The 27207-nt window shown below is 33.6% G+C and overlaps 2 protein-coding genes across 3 annotated transcripts; both read right to left on the bottom strand.

The window, feature by feature from the left end:
- Positions 1–1203: 1203 nt before the first annotated feature.
- Positions 1204–14802, bottom strand: LOC109190788 (auxin efflux carrier component 6). Its single transcript, XM_019341390.1, has 7 exons — positions 14372–14802; positions 12662–13293; positions 8093–8288; positions 6375–6460; positions 3486–3643; positions 2548–2624; positions 1204–1421 (listed from the first exon to the last, which is right to left on the bottom strand). Exons 1-7 carry the CDS (start codon positions 14794–14796, stop codon positions 1355–1357), a joined length of 1641 nt encoding a protein of 546 aa, XP_019196935.1. The 5' UTR covers positions 14797–14802; the 3' UTR covers positions 1204–1354.
- A 1997-nt stretch (positions 14803–16799) lies between these two features.
- LOC109190651 (putative transcription elongation factor SPT5 homolog 1) lies at positions 16800–25301 on the bottom strand. 2 transcript variants are annotated; one of them, XM_019341200.1, is made up of 22 exons: positions 24787–25299; positions 23114–23352; positions 22890–23036; positions 22613–22771; positions 22457–22540; positions 22275–22345; positions 21830–22187; positions 21554–21709; positions 21318–21415; positions 21181–21229; positions 20955–21107; positions 20725–20868; positions 20506–20602; positions 20091–20252; positions 19958–20006; positions 19733–19827; positions 19579–19648; positions 18673–18727; positions 18463–18580; positions 18212–18349; positions 17466–17566; positions 16800–17217 (listed from the first exon to the last, which is right to left on the bottom strand). In XM_019341200.1, exons 1-22 carry the CDS (start codon positions 25091–25093, stop codon positions 16975–16977), a joined length of 3093 nt encoding a protein of 1030 aa, XP_019196745.1. In that variant the 5' UTR covers positions 25094–25299; the 3' UTR covers positions 16800–16974. The 2 variants fall into 2 exon arrangements, with proteins under 2 accessions (XP_019196745.1, XP_019196746.1); XM_019341201.1 differs by lacking the exons at positions 18212–18349; positions 18463–18580 and having other exon boundaries at positions 24787–25301.
- Positions 25302–27207: the final 1906 nt, after the last annotated feature.

The raw sequence follows: 27207 nt of genomic DNA on the forward strand, positions 1-27207 counted from the left end.
ACTCGCAGTTACCTTTTTCTATCTCCCGTCAAGAATTTTTTATTTTATTTTTAATGTTTAGCACAACATTCTTCAATAATGAGTTAATGACTAGAAATCAATCTTTCAACCTCAATGATTAATCATCATAACACGTGCATTAAATTCCCTTTCGGTCACCACTAATCGATTTATTAGCACTAATTAAATAAAAAAAAAATTTATGGAGAAGTTATTGCACCTTTGTGGTGTGAATAAAAAGTTGTCATATTTTGAGAAAGTTTTGTTTAAAATCATTTCACGTGAGATATATAATACTTTTTAGTTAAAATATAATGTTTTTTTATGTATTTATTTTTTATTTATAATAGTAGGTACAATCTTTCATCGTAACACCGAATTATATTTTTAATTGAGTTAATTGATTAATTATCACTTTTTAACCATGTTAGATTAATTAATTAAACCTATTGTAAAACAATTAAATCCATAATATTACAAAACTATATCGTGTTGAAACTTTTATCTGAATACTAAATTACATTTGTATTATTGTCAATTTGTCCAATGTGTATTGACAAATACATACATATATACCTATTTATAAAGAAAATTGCATTTTTAAAAATTAATAACAGACACTTAATCATCCATATTGCATTTAGCCAAAGCTAACCATAAATTATAGTTTCGCCTGTCTAATAAATATTTCTAAGTTTACCCTTAAATACATTATGGCCTTGTTTGGTAACATAGTTAGCTTATTAGTTAATTTTGGCTTATTTGACCACTATTATATTAATTGTTTGATTTGGTTAAATAATCAATATGAGTGTTGCATTCAAAAAAAAAAAAAAAAAATCAATATGAGTGTTTGATTAATTGACTTTTTGTAACAGCTTATTGCTCCAAAATGTTAAAATTTAAAAAGTTATTCATCAAAACAATTTTTCTGATTAGCTTTTTGAGAAAGTCATTTTTCAGGTAATCAACTAACAGCTAATTTACCAAACACTTTTCTACAAGCAGCTAATGATATCAACTAGTCAAACCCACTAACCAAATAAGCTAAGTTAACATCTATTTATCAAACACCCCATATATTCTAAATTGTATAGACTATTTTGTTAAGGTTTCTAGCTTTTTAGGAGACATGTATAATAACTCTTACCACATTTAACCAAAACTAACCATGAATTATAGTTCCCCTCTTGCAAATAAATATTTCTAATTTACCCTTAAATACAATATATTTTGGGTACTAAAGATTTCGTTAAGGTTTCTGTGTCCCTAGGTCTTCAAAGCATTTCTTACATGAGTAGAAACCCTAAATAACCACCCTAGCTAAGGACTTGTCATATATATAATATATTAATCATAGGCCTAAAAGTATGTAGTAGAGCAGAGTCACGGGTAAAGAAACTAGCATGCCAAATATTACCCTGCAAAGAGAACAAAAAATCATTAAAAAAAATACAAAATATCAAAAACAAAAAAAAAAAAAAACAAAAAACAAAAAACAAAAAACAAAAAAAAAAAAAAACAAAACAAAAAACAAAACAAAACAAAAAAAGGAGGAAAGAATATTGATCTTTTCATGATCTTACTTTCCAAAATTGTTGAAATTGTTACAGACATTATTGCTTTAATAAAAAATAAATTTAACAGTTTAACTAATATGTTTTGTTTCTTATTTCAAAAAAAAAGAATGTTTTGTTTCTTCACTTTTAATCATATTTGACTAAGTTTAGTTCAAGAGTACTGATAATGTCACTTTTAATTCTAAAATAAACTAAAAACTTCATATACTTTTAAAAGTAATGCTATTATCCCCTCTTAATTTTACTTTATAATGATCATCTTCTGATGTGGTTAAAAAAAAAAAAAAATCATTAGCTACCGTGAATTGGTTAACCTTATTTCGTGTTAAAAAAACGAACATACTTATTAATCAAATATAACTCAAACAAAAAAAAATCAAATATTACCTTGTAAGGAAGTGAAATTAGGAGGGAAATGTAGCATATATTATTCTAATTTTAATAGTTGAGGACTAAATTTGGTGGATTTTGAAAAACATAATAATAAAGAGACTAAAATTCTTCTTCTACCAAAAAGGTTGAAATCCTCAACCACAAGGGTCCCAAATCCCGACCCGACAGGACATTTGGGGGATGTAAATCACGATAACTCAATAGCGCAGCAAGCGCAAGGGATCTGTCCATTTTGGACATAATCCCAAACTGTCGCCGTCGAAGTTTGAATCTTGGTCTCTTCTCCCAAATACTGTCTACTGAAGCATTGAGCTAAACTCGTACGGACATAAAGAGACTAAAATTGAGATTGAATCTAGTTCATTTAAAAATAATAATAATAATAATAATAATAATAATAATAATAATAATAATAATAATAATAATAATAATAATAATAATAATAATAATAATAATAATAATAATAATAATAATAATAAGACTGAAACTAGAATGATGGAGATTAATAATAATAATAAGACATAATTAATAGCAAATATTAGAGCAAGAAATAAGGTATAGTATGTATGCTTACCCTGTACTGAGTATGTCAGGATGCAATCCATACTCTCTAGCAAACACAAATGGAACAATGCCTTGGGGAAGAGCAGCCTGTAGTATGTGGATTATATTAATTATATTATACTCACTATTTTAGATACATATATGTTTAAATTACATTTTTATGTTTAAATGTTTCTTTTTTAAGATAATTTTATTTGCATTCTATACAATAACATTTTTAATATATAGTAACATTTAAATGATCTTTTTTGAAAAATGTATTACTTTTACATTTTGATTTAAAAGTATTACATTTTTTTCAAAAGTATTACACTTTTCTTTATAAATAACAAAGACTTTATTCATGATTAGTATTACATTTTTCAGTATAAGTATTACATTTTCATATTGACCTGACCTGTCTCATTAATAATGATCCGTAAAACGATGGAGAGTCATAAAATTGATGTTTGGAAAGAGATTAAATACTTTATTAGATTGGTGGACCACTTTGAAAACAATGTAGTTTAAGAGAAGAGAAAATTTCACTTTTGGTTCTATGACTATTGGGTGTTGTTAATTGCAGTCTACGAGTTTCAAAATTATCAATTTAATACCGTAATTATGCAATCTTTCTCAATTGTAGTCACTCTAGCCAAATTACTAGCAAAAAGTTTCCGAAAAATTTTAATGGGTAAAATAATGGCGATGGGGAAGAAAGAGAAGAGATGAAGTAAATGACTAAACTGCCCTTATTATTTTACCTATTAAAATTTTTCGATAATTTAGTCATCAGAGTGACTGAAATTGAGAAAAATTGCATAGTTACTATACAATATTAAATAATTGATAGTTTTGAAACTCGTGGAATATAATTAACAACACCCCAATATTCATAAAATGAAAACTGAAATTTTCTTTTTAAGAGAACTAAAAAGTATAGTGAAGAAGTTATTGATGAAGAAGTACCTGCACAATTGCAGCATGGAGTCTAACTCCTCTTAACCCAACAGCAACCGATGCAGCTGACATAACCATTGGGCCGATTATGAACCGGATTACCATGCCTATTATTGCCATCTTAACTCCACAAGCAATTATCCTTGGTTGATTTGCCATAAATAGTCCTGCATCATTCATCCATTTAACTATTCAAGATGTTTTGTTAAAAAAAAAAAAGAAAATAAAAAATAATAACATCACGGTCAAAGAAAAAGCACAATTTTATACTAGAAATTAAATTTGTAATTTTTACTCCAAAAATTTATTCCCTACTCACTTTTGATGAATATTATTAGGTGTTAGTGGGTCTTTCACACTAAACGAAAGACAGATGGTTCTATTGAGAGACACAAGACGAGATTAATTAGTAGCAAAGGGATTCAATCAGGTACCGAGACAGGATTTTCTTGACACATTCAGTCCAGTGGTAAAACTCATTACCAGTGTTGTAAAAATCGCGCCTAGGCGCTAGGCGGTGGGAGGCCGTCACGAGGAATGGCCTCGGCGGCCTCCTCCGCGGCCGGCCGCCTAGCTGGCCGGTTCGGCGATTTTTTTTTTTTTTTTTTTTTTTTTTTTTTTGTTGAAAATGTGGGAAAAGTTTTCGGAAGGCATAATTTTTGACTCGGTTGTTCGATTTGGACAATTTTTTTTCAAATCACGTATTTTGCTCTTAATTTTAGTTTTTTTTATGTATTTAGATGTTTTAAACAATCTTTTGAACAATTTTACAACCACTTTCGTATATAGTTTCTAAGAAATAACTATGGAAACCTTATGTTTTATTACTAAATTTTGAAATTTTTTAATTTTTAATTTTATTTTTAATTAAAAAAAATAAAAATAAAATAAATAATAAATAAATAATAAAATAAAAAATCGGCGCCTAGGCGCCCCCTTAGCCCCTAGGGGGCGCCTAACGTTTTTTGCAACATTGCTCATTACTGTCAGGTTGCTTCTTTCCTTGGCTTTATCTTCTAGTTGGGTTATTAGGCAGCTTGATTTCCACAATGCTTTTCTAAATGGAAATGTGTCTGAAACTATGTATATGAAACAGCCACCCGGTTATATTGATGCTCAGTATCCCAATCATGTCTGCTTACTTAAACGTTCTTTGTATGGCTTAAAACATGATCCTTTAATCAGCTACATACGTTTTTACTTTCTATTGGATTTCAAGCATAAAAAACAGATGTGTCTCTATTTTACTACTCACAGGACTCTGCTGATGTGTATCTCTTGGTCATCTATGTTGATGGTATACTTGTGATGGGGAGTAATTGGGATCTTGTGACTTGTTTGATAATAGAATTATCTACTGCATTTAAAATTAGAGATCTTGGAGAACCTGGTTTCTTTCTTGGGATTGAGACAACTAAATGTGATGATGGAATTTTACTTTCGCAACAGAGATATATGAATGATATTTTAAAACGTGCTAGATGGCAGAATGTAAAGCATTATCTACTCCTATCTCTGTTTCGAAATCTATCCCCTTCAGTGCAGATTTATATGAGGATCCTACGCAGTACAGAAGTCTGGCAGGAGCACTAAAGTATCTAACTATCACACGCCTAGATCTATCATTTGTAGTCAGTCAGTTATGTCAACATATGCATGCTCCCACAGTATCACATTGGGAGCACCTAAAACGAGTCTTGAGGTATGTTAAGGGAACAGTTAATTTTGACTTGCGTATAAGAAAGTCAATATTAAGAGAACTCCATGCATTCTCAGATTGTGATTGGGTTGGATGCCCGAAGGACCGCAAGTCCCACTAGTGGTTTTGCTATGTTTCTTGGATCTAATCTTGTCTCTTGGGTCTGTAAGAAACAAAGAACTATTGCTAGATCTTCTACTGAGGCAGAATACAAAGCTTTAGCAGATGTCTGTGCTGAAGTAACGTGGATAGTCTCTTTGCTACGTGAAATTAAAGTGCCAGGTATATCTATTCCAGAACTATGATGTGATAATCTTGGTGTTACTTATATGTGTGTAAACCCAATCTTCTATGCTCGTACCAAGCATGTGGAAATTGACTATCACTTCGTTCGAGATAAAGTTGCTTCTGGAGACATTCAAGTTAACTTCATATCTACAAAAGATCAACTTGCAGGCATATTTACTAAAGCTTTACCTAGTCCTAGATTTTCTTTCTGAGACACAAGCTACATGTTACCAGTATACCATGTGCTTGAGGGGGATCGAAACGAGTATTAGGACTATGTATTTGAGTCATATTATAACTCCTTATCCTAGTCTCCTATGATTCTCTCTTGTATATATTCCATCATTTCGTGGAAATTGACTATCCTTCTCTTGTATATATTCCCTCAGTCTGTACAATTGTAATGACTAGAGAGACGAATCTGCAGAGTGATAGTCAATTTCCACGAAATGATAGTCATAGGTGGCTTCGTCTCTGACCCCTTCGTCTTCGGCCGTCTCCATGGCCAGGTAGAGACGAATCGGCCGCGCTCTTCATCTCCGGCGAAGACGAGCCGGAGACGAAGGGATTTTTTTAAAAAAATTAATAATTATTTTAATTAAAATTATTTTTAAATTCGTTAACTGCCACGTCAGCATATTTCAAGTAAAACAAGTCATTTTGGATTGAATTAAATAAGTTTGTGTGGTTCAGGGACCCAATTGCATTTTTTTAATTCGACGGTCCAATTGTACTTTTTTTAATTCGACGGTCCAATTGCAATGTGGCGTGGATTTAAGTGGTCTATTTGACCCTTATTTCTTAAAAAAATTGTGAAAAACGTAATTATAATTTATTAAAAAATAGAATAGAAAGTAGTAAAATGTCATGATGATATAAGTGGGAGGTAAGTGGGAAGGAGGAGTACATACCCAAGCTAAACATTGCCATTCCAAGGCCTGCATCTGAAATTATTTGTATTGAATATCTCACCAGACTTGGCATCCCCACATTCCATCTGCTCAAATCATCAATGAAAATTTTGTTATGATTGATTAGCCAATAAAATAGGCTTTGCCCCCACATATATGAAAAATCAACATTATTATATATGCAACAACAGAAAAGGTAAACCACCTTTTTTCCTCTTTGTCAAACACCACTTTAGTTTCCATTGCATATAGTTTTTTTCTTTGTCACTACTGACATTTTGAAAAGGTGGAGTATTCATTCTTACTTTAGGTCATGCGGGCAGTCACCTCTTTATAGAACAAAATGCCATCATCCGCTTGACCACTTTAATGACATTTATAATATGATGAAATGTTCATGAGTAAAGCATTTAATACACTAGGGTTAGTTTCTATAATTCTATAATCTTGTCTCACATAATTGGATCTATCCTTTTATCAACAACAACAAAGAGGTATATATGGTACAATTGTTTCACACAATATAATGGCCTGTTTGGTAAATAGTTAGTCTATAGGCCAAATTTGATTTATTTGACTATTATTAATTGCTTGACTCAAAAATGCTAAAATTCAAAAAGCTACTCCAAGCAACTTTTTCAATTAGTTTTTTGAGAAAAAAAAATTATACTAAACAACTTTCAGCTAACAGTCAATCTACTAAACACCTTTCTACAATCAGCTAATGTTATCAACAAGTTATACCTTCTAATTAACCAAATCAGCTAACCAGCTAACAACCATTTACCAAACAGGGCCAATTCAATGTGTTTTATATCAAAATTATTAATTATTATTAGATCATATTGGATTCATAAAGGACCTGTTTGGCAACATAGTTAGCTTATCAGTCAATTTTGACTTATTTGACCACTATTAACTGTTTGACTTGGTTAAACAATCAATATGAATATTTGATTAATTAGCTTTTTGCAACAACTTATTGCTCCAAAATGTTAAAATTCAAAAAGCTGCTCAAAGTAGTTTTTTCGATCAGCTTTTTGAGAAAATCATTTTGCATGTAATCAGCTATCAGCTAAGAGCTAATTTACCAAACATTTTCTACAATCAGCTAATGCTATCAACTAGTCAAACCTACTAACCCAATCAGCTAACAACTATTTACCAAACACCCCAAAATAAAGTTGATAAACATTTAACAATATATTCCTACTAGCATTACATTTGCTTATTCTTCCCCACATAATGTAGCCCTTTAATTTGATATAAAATATTGAACAGTTGAGCCCTTTGATATTAAATATTGAACACTTTGTCAAGTGTTAATTAATGTTCCAATGACTTGATAGTCAAAATAAAATCTAAGAGCATTTTTACAATACCAAACAACTAACACGGGTGCTTTTTGTATTAATTAAGTACAACTATTTAAGTTATTTGATCTGAGTTATATCAACTACTCCTGACACATGTCCCCACACTATAAACTGCAACTAAACACTACTCTTAACACTCACCCCCACAATATATAGTGCAACTAAATATACTATACATAATTGTACTTGATACAAAAAACACCGATATTGATTATTACCATTTTAGCTAGGGAGCATCTTAAATCTAATATCATATTAAAAAGTTATGTATAAAATGATGAATAGTAAAGAGAAATTATTAATTATATAAAAGGATTAATTAAATATATAAAACTCACTCACTTAAAAGAGATTAGAGACCAGAGAAGGCCTAATAGACTGGAGTAAGTATTTGGATTACGAGAAAGCTTTCTTCCAACCATGGTAAGTATGAGTCTTAGCATCACATAGGCATTTGGCATTTCTTTATTTTTTCTCTTATCTTCAATTCCATCCTCCACTGAACACTTTGCAAAATCTCTGAAGCTAGCTTCCTTTTCTGCTAATATTAAAAAGAATTGGGAGATGATATATAATTATTAGTTAACACATTATGAAGCTACAAATATAATATATATATATATATATATATATATATATATATATATATATATATATACACGAAAGAAATTCAACGGTGTCAATCAACGTTGGTGCTACTTGTATTGAGTACAAATAACAAACTTTGGAAAAGATTTTAGGATTTGTACAGATACTATATATATGGGAACAATGTCTCATAATACCAATCCAAGTTAATTGGAGTGGTACCAAGTATAAGAGTAATTGATCGAGTGTACTCCTTATAATTTTTCTATATGGCTGTGTGTGAGAGAGAAAAATTAAGGCCTTGTTTGGTAAATGGATGTTAGTTGTTAACTGATTGGGTTAATTAGAGGGTATAAATAGTTGATAACATTAGTTTATTGTAGAAAAGTGTTTGGTAAACTAGTTGTTAGCTTATAGTTGTTTGGTATAATTTCTTTTCTTGAAAAGCAAATTGAAAAAGTTGCTTTGAGCAACTTTTTAAATGTTAGCATTTTGGAGTTACAAAAAGCTAAATAATCAAATACTTACATTGATTCTTTAACAAAGTCAAACAATTAATAGTGGTCAAATGAGTCAAAATTGGCTAATAAACTAGCTATTTTACCAAACAACGCCACCCTAAATCTTGTGAGAACCATTTCCCAGTCAAAAACCACCAAGTAACCTCAGCAGTAGTTGATCTAGAGATGATCGATAACTCTAAAATAAGATAATATGAAAAAATACAGTGACATTTTGATAAATATTTTAAATTTTGAAGTTGCACACCCTGCACAATCGCAAGACGTATATATCCGATGATATGTAGAAGACTAGAAGTGCATTCAAGATGTTGCATTTCACATATCACGGGATGCGCTTTGTTTATTGTCCAATACACTTTAAAGTTTGTGATATATATCAAAATATATCATTGTATTTTTTTTTCTAGATTTCCTTGTTTTACTATTGTTGATCATTACTAGATTAATGGTCAAGATAAGTTCATACTTTTACCTGGCATGTGTTTTCATTGTAAGATTTTTCCTAATAATATACTCACTACATCCCATTTTATGTGTCTGGTTCAATTAACCATACTTGGCTAAAGTTATTTTCAATTCAATTTTTCATAATATTAAATTTAGTATTAGTATACAAAATTTATATATTTAGAAACTACACTAAAAGTACTATTAAACACAAAAAATCAAATTTAAAAATAAGTAAATAATACTAAAAAAAAATAAACAAAGAAAAAAGAGTTAGTTTGACCAATGAATAGTAAGTAGGACAGATAAAATGGGACAGAGAGAGTATATATTATATATTATATATTATGGCCTTAATTAAGTTGCAAGTTGACTAGGCTTATTAAATAATTTGGTTGGACGGAATAACTAGGAGTTGTTAGCTCAACCCATGCCTAATATAAGCCTGATGGAATACAGAATATGCATTATATAGAACATTCAGTTACGGTACTTATACTGCTCAGTAGACACCAATACACCATCTGTGGTTCTGAGTCAAGTGTGGGATAAATATGGCTAACGGTCTACGAGACAACACAACAAGACATCAACTGTGGCTGGAGATCAACGTTGTTTCCGCTTCCGCTAGTACGAAGTTAGCTTCTCATATAGTATTATTTAGTATCATTAGATTATATATTTAGATCTAACATTCATTTGGTCATATATATGTGTATTCATTTGGTCATATGTGTGTGTGTGTGTGTTTTAATATATAAACGCAAGTGCGTTTCAAAAATGAGTCTTCACTATCATATCAAAACACACACGTGCTTTGAACTAATGATTCTGCCTATGCAAATGCATCTCCCATCAATATTTGTTTGAATCTAATTTTGTAATTATTTCTCCAATTATGCTTCATGTCCAAAGTCAAAACCCCACCCACCCTTTTACTTCTACTATTTTATCCTATCTCGTGCACATTATTTACAGGTTAAAATCGTAAATTCAATCTATATATTCAAGATTTTTTTTTTCTAATTTAATTTAAAGAATTTGAATAAAGTGTAATTCGGAGTTAAAAATTGCCTTACTAAATTGTATAGTTATAAATAAGATTAATTTTCATATCTGCGAAAAATATTTAAAAATAAAAATCTTCGAGTCTTTAGAAAATAAAAATAAAGTCTATAGTAAGCAAACATCATATTTTGTATTTAATAAATTTTATGTAGAAAAAAAGGGAAGGAAAGATGAAGAGATAGGCTCGTGTTTGGTGTAGGGTTTTTAGCATGAGTCAAGTGATCACTCTTTCCTTAGAACCTTATTTGCTACCTCCCACAAGTGCTAGGAGCGTTGTAGCCTAGGCTTTCCAGGATAAAACTTGCTACGATTCAATGTTTGAGCACCCAAACAAGGAATCTGGCAAACTAGAGCAACGGGATGAACACAATTAGGCTAAGAAGAGAGTAGAAGCATAGAGTTTTGAGGCTTGAAAACTGTATTTTCTATGTTGTTGTGAAATTTTGCTGCTCTACCCTCTCTTATATAGGGTTGAAGGAATTCAATAGCATTCAAAAATGACATTAAAACACCCCTGTAACAGCACCATTAACCTGAGAATTAATTCTGTAATTTAAAATTGGAATTAATATGAAATTAAATCCGTAGCAGCTGAATTGATCTCTCAAACGGTTAGATGAACTGTACAGGCATGTACCGTTCTGTTCCGGAAACGGTAGACATTTACCGCAGCATAAGGGGCACACGAGCTTAGGCTTGAGCCAAGCCTTTTCGATCTCATAAGGGGCGCACGAGCTTAGGCTTAGGGTTATGTTGCTCTAAGAGCAATCCCATTAGGGTTTTTAATGGTTTTTGCAAGTAGAAAAAAATTACTCCATAGTTTTTATGTTTTTAACAAATGGGGAAGATAGATTTTAAGAGAGTTTTTTCCTGCAAATAATGATTTTTAGTAGGGTCTGCGTACGTGAAAAAAAAAAAAAAAAAAAAAAAAAAAAAAAAAAAGACATTTTTTGCACGTTGAGCATAACATTTGCACCCAATATAATAACATGCATAGCATGGACGCGTAAAAGTAATATTTTTTAAATATTTTCTCAGACATTGTTTTTCTTTTTTTTTTTTCTTCCCCTTATTCTCTCTCCTCTCCTTTTAATTGTGTCTGGCAAAAATTCTCAGAAAAAAAAAAAAAAAAAAAAACCAAACTATTGAACTTAACCATTATATGCATGTGGTGTATATATATATATATATATGTAAAAATTGAGCAGAAAAACCCCACTCTAGTCTCTAGGAGATGTTCATCATTTCAATCGTACAGCTTCTTGTGGATAAGCGAGCCCATCTATGATGAATAGAATAGGGAGAATTGAAGGTGCTATAAGTTGTCAGATGAATCGTGGATTGGGTATAGAAATGCTGCGTCAGTATGAGACAACATCTGTAGTCTGTAGTATGTAATAGAGACATAAGATGGCTTCTTTGCTTACATGCAACCAAAGCGTGCATTGTAGAAAGCAACCATTCGGGGTTCCCTACTGCAACAATTTTTTGGGTAAATCTTATTTTGTAATTCTTGTTAACAAAAAATTATAAATCAATCTAAGTTAGTTGATTGGTTCAAATCAAGAAGGTTGAAATTCGAACTCATAATCTTGTAATTAGTTTATATTCTTCTCCCAAAAGGTTGAATTCCCAACTCCAAGCCCCCCCCTCCCCCCCCCCCACACACACACTTCAATTAGTTTATATTCTTAGCCATATGGATTACGCCTCTACAATACTGGTTCAAATGAGGACAGGACTTTTTGTGCGACCAATTTGGATTGTACTATACCATTAGGTATGCATAAATGCACCATGCAGTTATCGGAAATAATGCACAAATGCACCACACTTAATGGTACATTTTTAACTCTTTGTAATGCATTTATACGTATCTAATGATGCGTGACCGCACGACTGCACGAGAAGCAATATCTGCACAAGAAAATGACCCCTCTACTACTACATTTTGTACAATGAATAGAGGGTTTTGAAGTGTAGTGTAAACGACAAGTTTGGGTATGTAGAGCATGCATGCCTATGTCTGCCTCCAAATTTGTCTCATTACTCTTTCCTCATGCCCTTAGCTTAATAATATACCATACAGGCCATACTACCCTCCCTCTATCAAAATCATTTGTCACTTTCAATCTTTTTGTTTTTGTTTTTTTATTTTCATTTTATCTTTATTAAATAAGGTCGGTTAATTTATAAGTGAAAATATAAATATTATTTTCCAATTAAGTAGTGGCCATGCAAAACCCTAGAAAAAAAAAAAACATATAGTATCTATCGCACATACCTCCAACAGCATCTCTATACCCTTGTGTTTCTCCGCCGCCTTCACACTTCCCCGGCGACGTCTCCTTAGCCACCGGAGACGCCTGCCGGCAAATCTTCCCGCCGGAGGCGGGGGACATGACCCACATCGGAGTATTCCCCGTCGTCGCCGCGTCCATCTCGTTAAAATTCGACGGCCTCGGCGTCGGCTGCAACGAGTACGCATCAGATGAGGCGTAGCCGCCGACGGAGAGCTGCGGGCTCAGCCCGGCCCGAAAGCCCACGCCCAAGTCCCCATGCCCGAACGCTACGTCGTCGTTCGCGAGCTGGAACTCATGCAACGGGCCCGGCGGCGTGTTAACGGAGAAAACCTCGGCGTTGGAGAGATTGGACGCCCTGGGAGTGATCCCTAGGGAGGATGAGAACCCCGATTCCTCCGGCGCCGACGATGAAATGGACCGTCGGATACGGACGCGGATGTGGCCTTTAACGTCGATCTCCGACTCCGTGCAAAGCGGTCCCCGGCCGTCGAGGGATATGACGTCATTGTCGACGGCGAATTTTGTTATGGAGGCAGCTATATCGCCGGGAAATTGGTTCTTGATTAGTATGGTCGCTGCTCTATACTCAAACAAGAATAATAAAATAGTATACCTGCATGCATGAATATAATGAACATTATTATTTTTTATTTTTTAAACATGAACATTATTATATAAAACATGTAATTTTGTACATCTTAATGTACGTAAATATAATGCTAGTATATATATATATATATATATATATATATATATATATATATATATATATATCCACATTCTATAAAGTAAAATGCACAATTATTCTTTTGACATAGTTTATAAGATCAAATTATTGAAATACCAATCCATAGTTTATTGTTCCAAAATGCTAAAATTCAAAAAACACTTAAAAGCAGTTTTTTCGATCAACTTTTTAAGAAAGTTATTTTGAATTTAATCAACTATCAGCTAACAACTAATTTACCAAATATCTTTTTACAATCACATAATGCTATCAACTAGTTAAACTCATTAACTTAATCAGTTAATTACTATTTACCATACATGCCCTAATAAGTTGTTTTTCTATGTGGCCTATTTATCTTTTTGGATATGTTTCAACATGCTATACTCATAGCAATTCTACACTGCTTTGTCACTTTGCAGATTACTTTCTGTAAAAGACATAAAAAAGTTTCAACCGACTTACACATGAATGAAAATTAAAGGCATTTTACTTTACTAGCTAGTAGTGCATAGAAATAATTAAACTTGTTATTGTTGAGCAAATAATATAAAAATATATATAAATTTGTATAATTCATCAACTATTAACTTACTCTTTAGTTGAGATGAAACATATATTTCAATTTGGTATCATAGTCAATCTCATTTCAAAAGGCATGGCTTCAAATGCATTGAATATAGTCCCTTCCAGTATCAATAGAACGCAAGGAAACCATATATATCAAATGTAACATACTAATCAATACTCTTTTTGTCCCATTTTATGATTTTATGTGTCTGATTTATTTAATCAAACTTGACTGAAATTATTTACAATTTATTTTTTTTAATATATTTGAGTAATGAATAGTAAACCCACAAGCTAAGTAAAATAAATGAGACAGAATGAATTTTAAAAAAAAAAAAAAAAAAAAAAAAACAAAAAAAAAAAACAAAAAAAAAAAAAAGATGGAGTTTAGTACCAGATGATGCATTGAAGGACAAGAAGTTGAACCATGAGTGATTGGGTGAAATCTCCATACATGGCCTTAAGCAAAGGGATGCCCATAACAAGGGTATTGGGCAAAGTGGAGAGTGAGAAGAGGGTGATGAGCCAATCCAACTGCCCTTTGCATATTGCCCAAGATGAGAGCAAAAGAAGGACCAAAAGCTTGGAAAATGTATCAGCCAATATGAACTTTGGGTCCATCTGGTAGGGGTTGTTCTGAGATATGAAGTGGAAGGACAGCACCGGCACGGCGAAAACGGCGACGAAGCGGTTGATGCCGGCGCACTGTTCCGCCGAGAATATCCTCCACCACCGCACTGACCCATACGCTACCAGCATTGCAAAGTACAATGGCACCATTGCACACATCACCTTGTAAAAATCATTCCCACTTATCATCTTTCTTTCTTTACTCTCTCTCTCTCTTTCTCTCTCTCTCTCTCTTTCTCTATGCCTCTTGCTTCTAAGAAAGGATGAAAGTGAGGGATGAAGAAAGGCTCAGACGTTATGCCATGGAACCGTGTTCACCATTCATGGTGAACACGGTTCCAACGGTGTTAGTGCACCGTTATCTTTTTTTTTTTTTTTTTTTCTTTTAATTAATTACGTGACTGCCTACACATTCACTTTGGAACCATGCCTACACATTCACTTTGGAACCATGAGATTATGAATTTTCTGTTATGAGATTATGAATTTTCAGTTATGAGATTATGAATTTTCTGTTATGCAATTATGAATTTTCTGTTATGAGATTATGAATTTTCATTACATTCATAATTTCGGAGTTTCGGACATTCATAAATTATGAATTCATGCATGCACATTCACTTTGGAACCATGCCTATATATTCCCGTCCGAAATCACGAACATTCATAAATTATGAATCCATGCCTGCACATTCACTTTGGAACCATGCCTACACATTCACTTTGGAACCATGAGATTATGAATTTTCTGTTATAAGATTATGAATTTTCTGTTATGAGATTATGAATTTTCAGTTGTGAGATTATGAATTTTCTGTTATGCGATTATGAATTTTCTGTTATGCGATTATGAATTTTCATAAAATTCATAATCTCATAACAGAAAATTCATAATTTGATCAGTAACGCGCTGTTAACTCCACATCCGCGATTTTATTTTTTTTTTTTTGCCAAAAACGACGTCGTTTTGACTTGTGTTCACCATTCTCGGTGAACACGATTCCACGGCATAATTTGCGAGAAAGGCTCTATGTGGCTTGGGTTGTGGACCAAATTGCCAATGTAAGGAGTTTGGTTGTTGATTTAATTAAGAGTACTTTTACATGTATTCCCCATTTTTTACATCTTATAATTTAGCATGCTTTGATTGCTCAATTTTTTAAGGGTTCAATGTTTGTCCATTTCATTTTTTCTTTTTCCAATTAAATTTAAACAAGTGTGTATAAAAGTTAAAAGTAAATTTTTGAAAATAGTAAAGTATTTTTATTTAATTAATTATATATTATTGTTTGATATTTACACGTTGCAAAAACTTGAAAGACTTTGAGAAATATTTTAACCAAGACAATTTTTGAGAGCTTTTTGTAAGCATAAAAATGTGTGTGAAAAAAAAAAATTCTAACATTAAAAAAAAAAAAAAAAAAAAAACAGTAAAACGTACGGAGTAAATAAAAGTAAAAGTAACTGACGACCACTCTAACACACCTCAGAAGACTATGACCCTGTTTGGTAAATAGTTGTTAGCTATTAGCTGATTGTGTTAATTAGAGGATATAAATAGTTGATAATATTAGCTAATTGTATAAAAGTGTTCGGTAAATTAGTTGTTAACTAATAACTGTTTGGTATAATTTCTTTTCTCAAAAAGCTAATTAAAAAAATTGCTTGGAGTAACTTTTTAAATTTTAATCTTTTACAGTTACAAAAAGCTAATTAACGAACATTTATATTGATATTTTAACTAAATCAAACAATTAATAGTGATCAAATAAACTAAAATTGGCCTATAGGTCAATTTTTTACCAAACAGGGCCTATGTGGCCTATTTTCATAGAGCTTTATCCAGAAGACTCTACAAGAAGCTCTATAAAAATTGGTTCTAATTGCTGTATTATGAACCAGACATCCAGATGGTCATACAACTAAAACACTGAACTTTTCAATATTAATACTTAATATCATACAGCGTACATTTAATTTGAACATTAAAAAAAAAAAAACGTATATTATGCAATTTGCACACATCAAAAAAGCAAGGCCAGGCAGTGTTGTGGAAATTTCTAAACGAATATTTAGAACACAAGAAAAAAATGTTCTCTAAAGAAAGCACAAGAAAAAAAAATGTGAATAACAAGCTACAATAGAACACAAGAAAAAAATGTTCTCTAAAGAAAACACAAGAAAAAAAAATGTGAATAACAAGCTACAAAACTGATGAAGATTTCTCCATTTATCCCACATAAAAAATGTAAAAATCAGACGTAGAAAGAAAAATATCACTGTATTTTGTATATATATTACAACGGCAAATAATCGCAATCAGCACGGCCACGGGTCACTGTTATAACAATTAGCAATGGCCAGAAACTAAAGTGCTAACTTAGCCAAAATAACCATGTCTAATATTTTAACATCAAGAGTATCATCTACCTTGACAATTCCATCAGTGCCATCAACACCGATAAGCTTCCCAGTGGACCCACGCTGAGCACCGCCCATAATCTTAATTTTGTCCGACTTCCTTGGCACGATGATATCAATTTCACTAGGGAGTGCAGTGATTATTTCCCCGTTACCACTTGAGCCAAGGGCAACACTACAAGAACCATCCTGGGCCACCAAAGAATTGCTCATAATATAAGTATAAAATTGATACAATTGAATCTCAAATAGACAATCCTAAAGACATCTTTTGCCTATATGCCAAGTAAAATGTAAAAAAATAAAAAAAGCATTTCTCTTTGAGCAGTGGATCTCTTAAATAAATACTAAAATTCATTTGAAGAGAATTCCTGTAGGGCTTCGCATGTATATTTCCACAAAGAATGCAAGAGAACAGATTATTAAACTATACATACCGCAAGAACTTCACGTATCACACCAACAAGACTATCTTCCCCACTCCTTCGTACATTGACTGCGATATCTGGCAAGAACCAAGGCCCTTCACCTTCTCCGCCTGCAACTTATATTCATTAGCATCACCATGGACAAAGTCACTAATATCTCAATGCGTACTTCTGTTTTTTTAATTGGCAAAGCAAATATCCAGTTTAACTAAACAGGAAGTAAAAGAATTTAATCAAGGGTTAAGCCTTAAGCCATTACAACTAACTTCATACAATAACTAGATTGCTAACACCCATATTACTACAGAATATTATAATCTTTATGTGTGCAACATGCTCACCCCCCTCAAATTCAAGACTGTCCAGGTAGTATTAATATTTATCAGTTATCTCTGTTATCCAGCTATAAGCTAGAACATTAACAAAATCGGAAAATAGAAGCCATAGGGGGGTCAGCGCTTTGTCCTTTACAGGTCATTGTCCAAGTAACCAAGTTTGAATCCCATCTCCCCCATCCCTCTTTGATTTACCAAAAAAAGAAAGGGACAGCCATATAAAAAGGGTGGTTCCTGGTGGGGCTACAAAGTAGTAAATTACAAGAATAATATTAAAAACAAAGCAAAGTTAAATTCTCAATTCTCAAGAACCATAAATTATCCACTTCGATAAGAACAGGGTAACAAGGGTAAGTTATTTATGTGCTCGGAGTATTTTGTATGCAGACATTATCTCAGTCAAAAAACAGTAACACCTACCTACTACAGGTGACATCATATCCAGACTACCAGGAGTCATTGGTTGCCCACCGGGAGTTCCAGGCAAGTATGCAGAACTTGGGGTCATAGGTGGCGGCCCACCAGGTGTTGAAGGCAAGTAAGGACTTGGGGCATTAGCTACATTTAACAAAATTAGAATAGCATCAAAATAAATAAAATTTTGTATGTGTAGGACATAGAAATCAAGTCCAAACTCAAGACTTATAACAGGAACATTTTGATTTGATTACCATAAGACGAACTATTATCTCTAGGAGTTCCAGCGTCATTGTAACTGCTGGTGGAAGAGTTATTCCAACCAGAACCAGGAGTGGGTGCCTCGTATGGTCTTGAACGAGGACTTGGAGGCTAAAAAAATAGAAGTTTTTAGATCAATACTACAATCACAAGGAGATTCTATGAACATGCAAATTGCAAAATAAAAGTAACAAATTGCAAACCTGGTACTGTGGACTAGATCCCCAAGAAGCAGGGTTTCCATCTTCCCAAGAATCCCTAGCACAGAAATTGAAATCATTTAATTCAGTGGCTTTGTCATTCTAGTCATTTGATCTCGTAGAGACCCAAAGAAATTAAGAAACGTGTCATGAAGAGAATTAAGCATGCATTGCATAAGTGCATTCTCCCTTTTCTGTATATACAAAATATAGGAGGTTCATGTCTGCACTTTGCACACCTAATTTTGCTCAGCCACAACAAGAGAGTTAAGACACTACTTTTTTAATCGTAATATTGGAAGCAAGATTCCATAACTCTCACAGTGATAAAGTTCCTCCACTGGAATTTCATTCTCATCTAAACAGACTTGACATTCATAAACAATTTCAACACCATAACAAACTCAAAAGGACTCAAGGACAAGTAGGATTTTGCACGAGATTTCATGTTATATAGTTTTGCAAGTTTTATTTGAGATAAAGAGAACGCACATTTCATTTCAATTTCAAGGAAATGAAACCAAAGCCAACAATTTCAAGCTCATAGACATCTGGGAATTAAAACAACAATGCATACACATTTAGCTTTTGGTGATCCAGATCTGGACAACGACAGCATAACCAAGATTAATGGGACAGACATCCTAGTTATGCATATCCCCAATGAATCCACATTCCTAGGCCATCATGCTTCAACTATTTACATTATGTGCCCATGAGTATAGTACAGTTTTTTGCTCATAACATTTGTGGTTTTACCAGAGCAGCATAGCCAAAGATTAGTGGGACACAACATCATAGTTATGCATATCTCCAATAAATAAACATTCATAGATCATTACTCTTCAACTTTATACATTATGTGCCAATGAGTATAGAACACAGTTTTTACTAACAATGACAACCTACCTAGGTGGACTCATTGGATTCCATGCTCTGTCCCGCATTGGGGTCCTCATACCATCATGGATAGGTGTTGCTATAAACAAAAAATAAAAAAATTTAAGTGAAACAAAAAATCCCATAATAGAGCAATAAAACCAAAGAGAGTAATAGAAACCACCTCCAGGATCTCTCATGGGAGTCATAAAGGGATGGAGTGGAGTTCGTGAAGGATGTGATGGGGTTTCACTCCCAAAACCATATCTAGATGGTTCCCTGGAGAAAGTGGGAGAAGTTAAAAATTGATAATAATAATAATAATAATAATAATAATAATAATAATAAAATTTTTTTAAAAAAAAGAACTGCTTATTACTCAAGAAAAAACTAGTAAAAGCACATTTACCTGAATTGTGTTCTAACATTTACATTATCCATAATATGACCACGGTCAACTGCAAAAAATTTTAAATTTCATGAGCGAAGGCAATGGATAAGCAATAAAGTGTTGATGGCTACTCTGGCATTTAGAGACATGCCTGTAACAACTTTCATTTGAGCTTCTAATTCAACACGGACTGAAGTTCCTTTCAAATCAACAACACGTCCTTTGCAACCTTTGAATGGCCCAAGGCGAATTTTAACATCAGCACCAATTAAAGCATCGTGTCCTCCTCTTCCGCCACCATGCCTTCCTCCAACTAAAGAGCATCAATTAGACAATTATAACAATAGAATTTTTGTTTAAATCTAAAGTATGAGAAATAACCAATAATATGAAAATACCAAATCCAGTTTAGATGTAAGGATGTTGAATAACAACGAAATATGGAACAATTGAAATCAGTTAAATCATGACAGCAATTATACGGTTTTTGTGAGGCCCAAAGACAAAAGGGGAAGCATTAAACTGCAATAATAAGGATCAATACTATTCAAATACAGAAGACATACAATTTTTGGGTGGACCACCCCTGTACGATCTCATTGGAGATTGTGGAACACGAGGTGGGGTTCTAAGGTTCCCGAACCTTGATGAGAAGGGATCAGCCTAAAGAAGTTACAATAATAAGATGTTAGAGCATGATATAGTTGCACATGGATGCGAGAAAGTAATAGTAATTACAATAATAAATGGAAAAGATTTCCTGATCAAGAACATTAGATGCATACTTTTCTATCACCATTTGACCTTGATCCACCAACCAAAACACAAGATTGCACTTTGGCACATATAAAGCCAGCATGCTCAAGGTGATGACGGTCGTAAATAAACACAATTCCTCTATATATGTGTTCCACTGGCCCTTGTTTTCCCTATTGGGGGGACAAAGAGAATTATAAATGTTATAACACCAGTAATCCAATTAGTAATGTAAAAAGCCCAAGAGAGCAATGCACACCTTGCAAGGTCCCTCAAGAACCTTGACCACATCTTTCACTGCTAATGCATTCTGATACCGATCATGTGCACTCCCTTTCTTGTCAACCTTGGCTTTTATCTCCCTTAGCCTGACAAGTGCTACCTCAGCTTTTTCCGGAACCCCCTTAAGGACCTAAGTAATTTCATAAGATTGTCAGCAGAAGATTTATAATAATGAAATTGATCTCAGAAATTATCCTTCAAACCTGGAAAGCTTCACTCTCTACTCGTATAATCACACCAAAACTCTTATCGCTGCATAACAATTCATGTACAAAAGCTTAGTTATGATTCATTAAAAGATTAAACTATTGGGGGGAGGAAGGGTGAAAAAACTGCTTACTCTAGTAGCACAAGGTCATGGAGCTCATAGTCCCCAATTCGAGTGGCACCAGATGTTACTTCAGAGCTTTCCACAACAGTGTCAGCAAATACACGTATCTACAGAAAACATGAATGACATCTATGAATACACATCAAAAGAAAATTGCATTATTATAAAGACAATCATCCTCAAAGCAAGAGAATAGCTTTTTTGGTTTTTTGTCCTTGATAGGTAAAAAGAAGTTATTGACTTACAATCTCCTTAGTAGTATCAGACACTAGGTTCACCACATGCCCCTCAACAGACACAACCATACCAGTCGCACCTTCAGATGCACCAGATACAACTTTTACGTGATTTCCAGGTTCAAAGTACTTGCAAAGCTCCTTGTCACCAACACTAAGTGTTTTCTGCCAAAGAAAGAGCAAGCCAGCAAGGTGCTAATTAGTTGTCTTTTCACTCAATGGGGATTTTATTTAAATAGAACCATTGCATGTTCAAAAGAGTACGGGACGATCAATTTTTCATACAGGAAGGTTCTTTTCTTTTGGTCTGATGTGAACTGTATTTTCCTCTACTTTCTCAACCCATCCTTTCAGGTTCTTCAAATCCCCTTTGACGACAATCACACGATCACCCTTCATAAAGTGACCTTTCTTCCTATTCGCAAATAGAGTCGACAAACTGGCCATATCACCATCCCCACTTTCACCAGGTTGACGGAATTTCTCAAGTTCATCAAAACTTGGCTGAATATTCTGAGTGCTAATTGATTTCATAGCCACTGTTTTATATAAAAATCCATCTTTGAACATCATGCCACCAATATTCTCAAAATAGTCACCTGTCATTGGATTTCGCCTACGCTCAACACGTAGATTCATCTCTCTGAAAATAATAAAAACACATTAATGAAACAAAATGACCACCCAATAGTTTATTTCTCAAGCTCAAAGATGTTAAGGAAAAATCTACCGAGCCTCATCTATGTTCATAAAACGTGGGGGAGGAATGAATGCTTTTTTCTTTGGAACTTCCCTCCCTTCCTATATAACAAAAGAAAGCCATAATCAATACAGATGGAGAAAACAATTCTTTGAATACTTCTGCACAATGACATTCAGAACAAAAAAAGTAACAAGAGCAAAGGCACATACCAATTTGTTTGCAAGAGCTTGTAAGTCAATCCTTGGGATTAACTTCACGGTAACTCTCTGTCTTACATTATCTACATCCACAACCTAAAGAAAACTTAAATATTAGAAAGAAACTCATTAAGTTGAATTTCCAGAGACAAATAGAGACTTGACCACCTTTGCAAGGTCGCCTTTATAAGTTCCAGTCTTCATTCTGACCCAAGTATCCCTGGCAAGATCAACTGCTTTGCTTTCAACCGAAAGGACATCAGTCATCTCTTTGATTGGAACAAGCATTATTTTTGCAGGATATATCATGCGCATATTCTTGCATGCCTGTAACAAAACAAGCGAGGTAAAATAATCAGTACCAAAGAGCATTCCTTGGAACTATTTACCAAATCAAAACTTCAAAAAGAGCAAAGTATAATAACATGCACATGCTATAGCATACCTCCCTAACATGGGCCTCTTTGTCTGCTTCAATGTATATATAGTTTTTAAGATGATCAAGTGCAATAACAGACCTAATTTGCAACTCTGGTCCCCTGTCAATACATTTCTGCATCAGACAGACAGCAACCTCCCTCTCACGACCAATCTACAATGCACAAAGACAGAATAAGGAAGAAGCAAGGTCTACTTCAGGTGAAATCAAGTACAAGCCCTAACACCTACCGCACATTTCACCATCCATAACTTCGGATCTCTGACAGATGGTAAAAGTGCTTGCTGCTCTACATCAGTAGCTTCCTCATCATACTCCACATGACTTGACCTTGCATATCTAGCCTGGATGCTTCTCTCAAGTGCCTCAAAGTCTTCCTCTTGGTCCTCACGTGAGAGAATTGGGCGGCGATGAATCTGTCTTGAATCATAATCATCAGGTATATCAGCTCCATTATCCACGATGAAGTCTGTGCATTCAGGAATACTATCATTAGCATCAACAAAAGAGAATTCCCAGTGAGCATGCCAGAGCAGAAGAGAAATCCCAGTTCGCTAGCAATATCAACAGGGGACAAACTTAGAACTATAAAGGGTAAAATTCATTAACTAATAATGAGAACACATGTTTAAAGTTAAGTACTCAAGTTTAATGTTTTTTAGAGTTAACATTTATCTACTAATGACTAGTTTAAAGTTAATAAGCTTTAATAAAATGTCTTTTAGAGTTAACATGATGGAGAACCAAAATCAGTATGAAACTAGCTGGCCAGAACACACACACACGCACACACAAAAAACACATACAATGGCAGGTATTCAGCTTCTAACTCAAATTTCACATCTTTTAAGATAGAGAAGCACACTTAGAAGATGAGATGAGATGGAGTGAGGAACTTTATGCCTGTATCTGGACCCAGCTATATAAAACCGTGCAATTCACTAGGTCTAAAAACAAATGTCAGTTCCTTGGAGGGAAGTAAAAGATGGAAGCACAGTTAAAGATGTGGGGAAGTAAAAGTCCAGTAAACAGAGCCATTGCATATTTGCATGTCAAAAATTTCAACCTTCCCAATATAAAACAGTTCAGAACACAAGTGTACTAACCACTGCATGATTTTTCTCTCTATTATATCTAGTTCTTCTCAATGTTTTGGGCCTTTTTAGAAGCTATTATGTAGTATCTCTTTGAATTTGGTAAGTTACTTATCTACCCAGTTAAAAGAGGACAAGCAACAAGAGTTGAAGTGCTAAAAGACAAACTTGATTCTATCCTAATTTCAACATCACAAAACCATAGAAATACTCTCTAACATGTTACCAATTCTACCCCCAATTTTCTCTGGCCTTTAGTTTTTAGATCCATAAGGTTCCACCGTTCCACTGAAAGTTAGTTATCAATCATACCATAGAGCACACCCAATCACCATTTTCAAAGTCTGAAATAATTCCAGTTAAAAAAAAAATGTATATGAGAACCTGATTGAAAGGTGGGAGACTTCCCAAAAGAAAAGTATATTTCTGATTTCAGCTTTCACCTTAACTCATATAAAGAAAAGGTACCAATGTAATGGACAATTAGTCTAAACTTCTAGAGACATTTAAAAACCAAAAAAAAAAAAAACAAAAAAAACAAAAAAAAAAGGATTGGTGCAGATAGTCAAGCTGAGGTCTGGTATACAAAAGCTCTACAGTTTCTATTGATTATTCACTGATCCACTCATCCATGGCAAACCTTTGATATCTATTACATTATGCATATTTACAATCACAAATTCAGATTGGTACATTAAAGCTCAGATAGGTGGAAGTTTGATCAAATTTATATGATTCGTATAACAAAAAATATAAATGCCCTTAAACCAATTATTTTTTATAAGTAATTTTAATAGAAAAGTTCTAACCGTCTTCGCCGTCTTCTTCTTCTTCATCGTCATCGCTATCAACCGCTGCCTCGAGATCAAAAAAATGAGACCCCGACCTCTTCTTGTTACGTTTACGACCTCCATAATCGTCGTCGTCATCTTCTTCATCTTCATCATCTTCCTCCGCCGCATCATCGATGAAATCCGATCTCGAGCGCTTCCTCCCGGCCTTTCCGCCGCCGTCATACTCCTCTTCTTCCTCTTCTTCCTCATCATCCATCACATCCTCGTAATCGTCCTCCGGGTCCAGCTCCTCATCATCCTCCTCGTCACGCCTCCTCGCCATGGTTAATTTGCTTCAAGTTCCGAAACTATCCCCAAATTCAGAGCACACACTGAGTTTTCCGAAATTCAGAGAAGAGTGAACTCGATTGTGTTCGAAAATTTTATACACTTTTGCGTTTGCAAATAGAAACCTAACTGCTTGAGGCCTTGAGGGAGAGCACGGCGCTTTTGGGAATTTGATAAAATCCCCCAACCCGACCCGGGTAATTTGAAGACCGACTTTTCCAGTTATATATTCCGTATATAATATAATTTCATTTATTTATTTATACACAATTACAGGAAAAAAAATTACTGGAAATTTCTATTGTGCCGATGTATTTGATGAGATCTAATACTGTAATACAATCATGTATAATGCATCCAGTATAATCAGCATAATGTGTGCATTGAGCGTCCTTGTAATTGAAAATTCAATCTTTTGGGAAAAAAAAAAACATAATATTCAATAGTATTCATATTACTCAATACAATAAATGATTGTATTAATCACCATCAAAATTATTAAAAATTCAAAATTGAAATATAAATATAAATATAATAATAATACAAAAAAGTAGGAATGGCAACCAGACAAAGAATAGAAATAGCAACTAGATAAAAAATATGCGAGGCATATTTCCCGCTCCTTTGCAAGTTTAGAAGATATATTTAGTAGATTCTCAGATGTGAAGTTTCGTATTCTCATTGTAGCAGTGTCTGGTGCTCTCTGCACTAGACTGCGGCACACTCTTCCGGTCGAATTTTCAGAAGACAATGCCCTTGGTTTCACCAATCGGGCACTGGGAAGGTTGCGAGAGAGATTGACGGGCTTTTGTGAATCCAGGGATATGCGAGGGAGGTCGTCGTTTTTGTGTATAGAAGAGGAAGATGAGAGCGAGAAGAGTTCGACCCGAACTCATTGTCGGAATCCTTCAACAATTGAAAGCTAGGCGATTTGTCAATTGATGAGTTTAATGATTTTGAACAACACTGAAGGAAATTTTTCATAAATTTATGGCTGTGAGGGAGACAACAACGGCGGCGGCGAGTTCAGTGATTTTACTGGTGGTTTTTTTTAAATAATATAATATTTTTAATTTTTAATAAATAAAAAATTATTTAAAAATAAAATAAAAAGGACATGTGTCAACACCGTACAGATTTAAACAGATACAAAAGTCAATTTTGACTCAATTGAACAATTTTATCAATTTAGGGGACTTGAATGAAGCTTTTTTTTTTTTTTACTTAGAGAGCCTAATTGCACTTTCCAGATGATTTAGGGGGGGGGGGGGGGGGGGCGATTTGACCCTTTTTCTTATAAATTATTAACCATTTTTAACATTTTTAGGCATACGTTTGGATGTCTGAACATCAATCAAATTTACTATGTGAGCAGTAAAGTAAAATGGTGTAAGGTAAAGAGACATAAATTTTTATAGTGGTTCATTAGTTGCTCACTCCACTATTCTCTTAGAACATATAGGAGGTTCCACTATGTATTTTCACCTTAATACAAGTAGTGAGAACTTGTGCTTTGATCACAAAGCCACCCACAAGTCTCATCAAGTTTTCACAAGTCATAAACTTGATACTCTCCCTCTATTTATTTCTCCAAGTAGATATGATTGGTTGAACACAAAAGTGTTATTCTTCTCTATCTTGGTTAACTCAGCCTCTTGATATTGATCTTGAATCTACATGAGTCTTATGTTCTTAATGATTTCCTGAAAGCCTGAGCACTCTATCTTTCAGTGTTCTAAATGGATTGCACTTGAATGCTTTTGAATTCTCTTGTAAGTATACAACTTCTTAGAAATTGACCAACACATTTTTCGACTTGAAATGAGATATTTATAAACTTCTTTGAATCTGTCCAATGGAGGGAAACAAAATTCAAATGGGTAGTCTTTGTCTAACGTGTATTGGCCATTGGGTTGTGTGTCAGGTTATCTTTTGTTAGAAATTCATGTCGTTGTCTGATACTGAACTCCTTAAATCGTGGGTTTTTTCTTTTCCTTATTGTATTAGCTAAACACCTAAAAGTAGAAAATTCACATTGATATGTGTATATAGGATTTATAAAACCTTAGTCGCACAAAATGTCTCTTACGAATTTCCTCGACCACTTAT

This window comes from Ipomoea nil, unplaced genomic scaffold, assembly GCF_001879475.1.
Source record: "Ipomoea nil cultivar Tokyo-kokei standard unplaced genomic scaffold, Asagao_1.1 scaffold1576, whole genome shotgun sequence".
NCBI lineage: Eukaryota > Viridiplantae > Streptophyta > Magnoliopsida > Solanales > Convolvulaceae > Ipomoea > Ipomoea nil.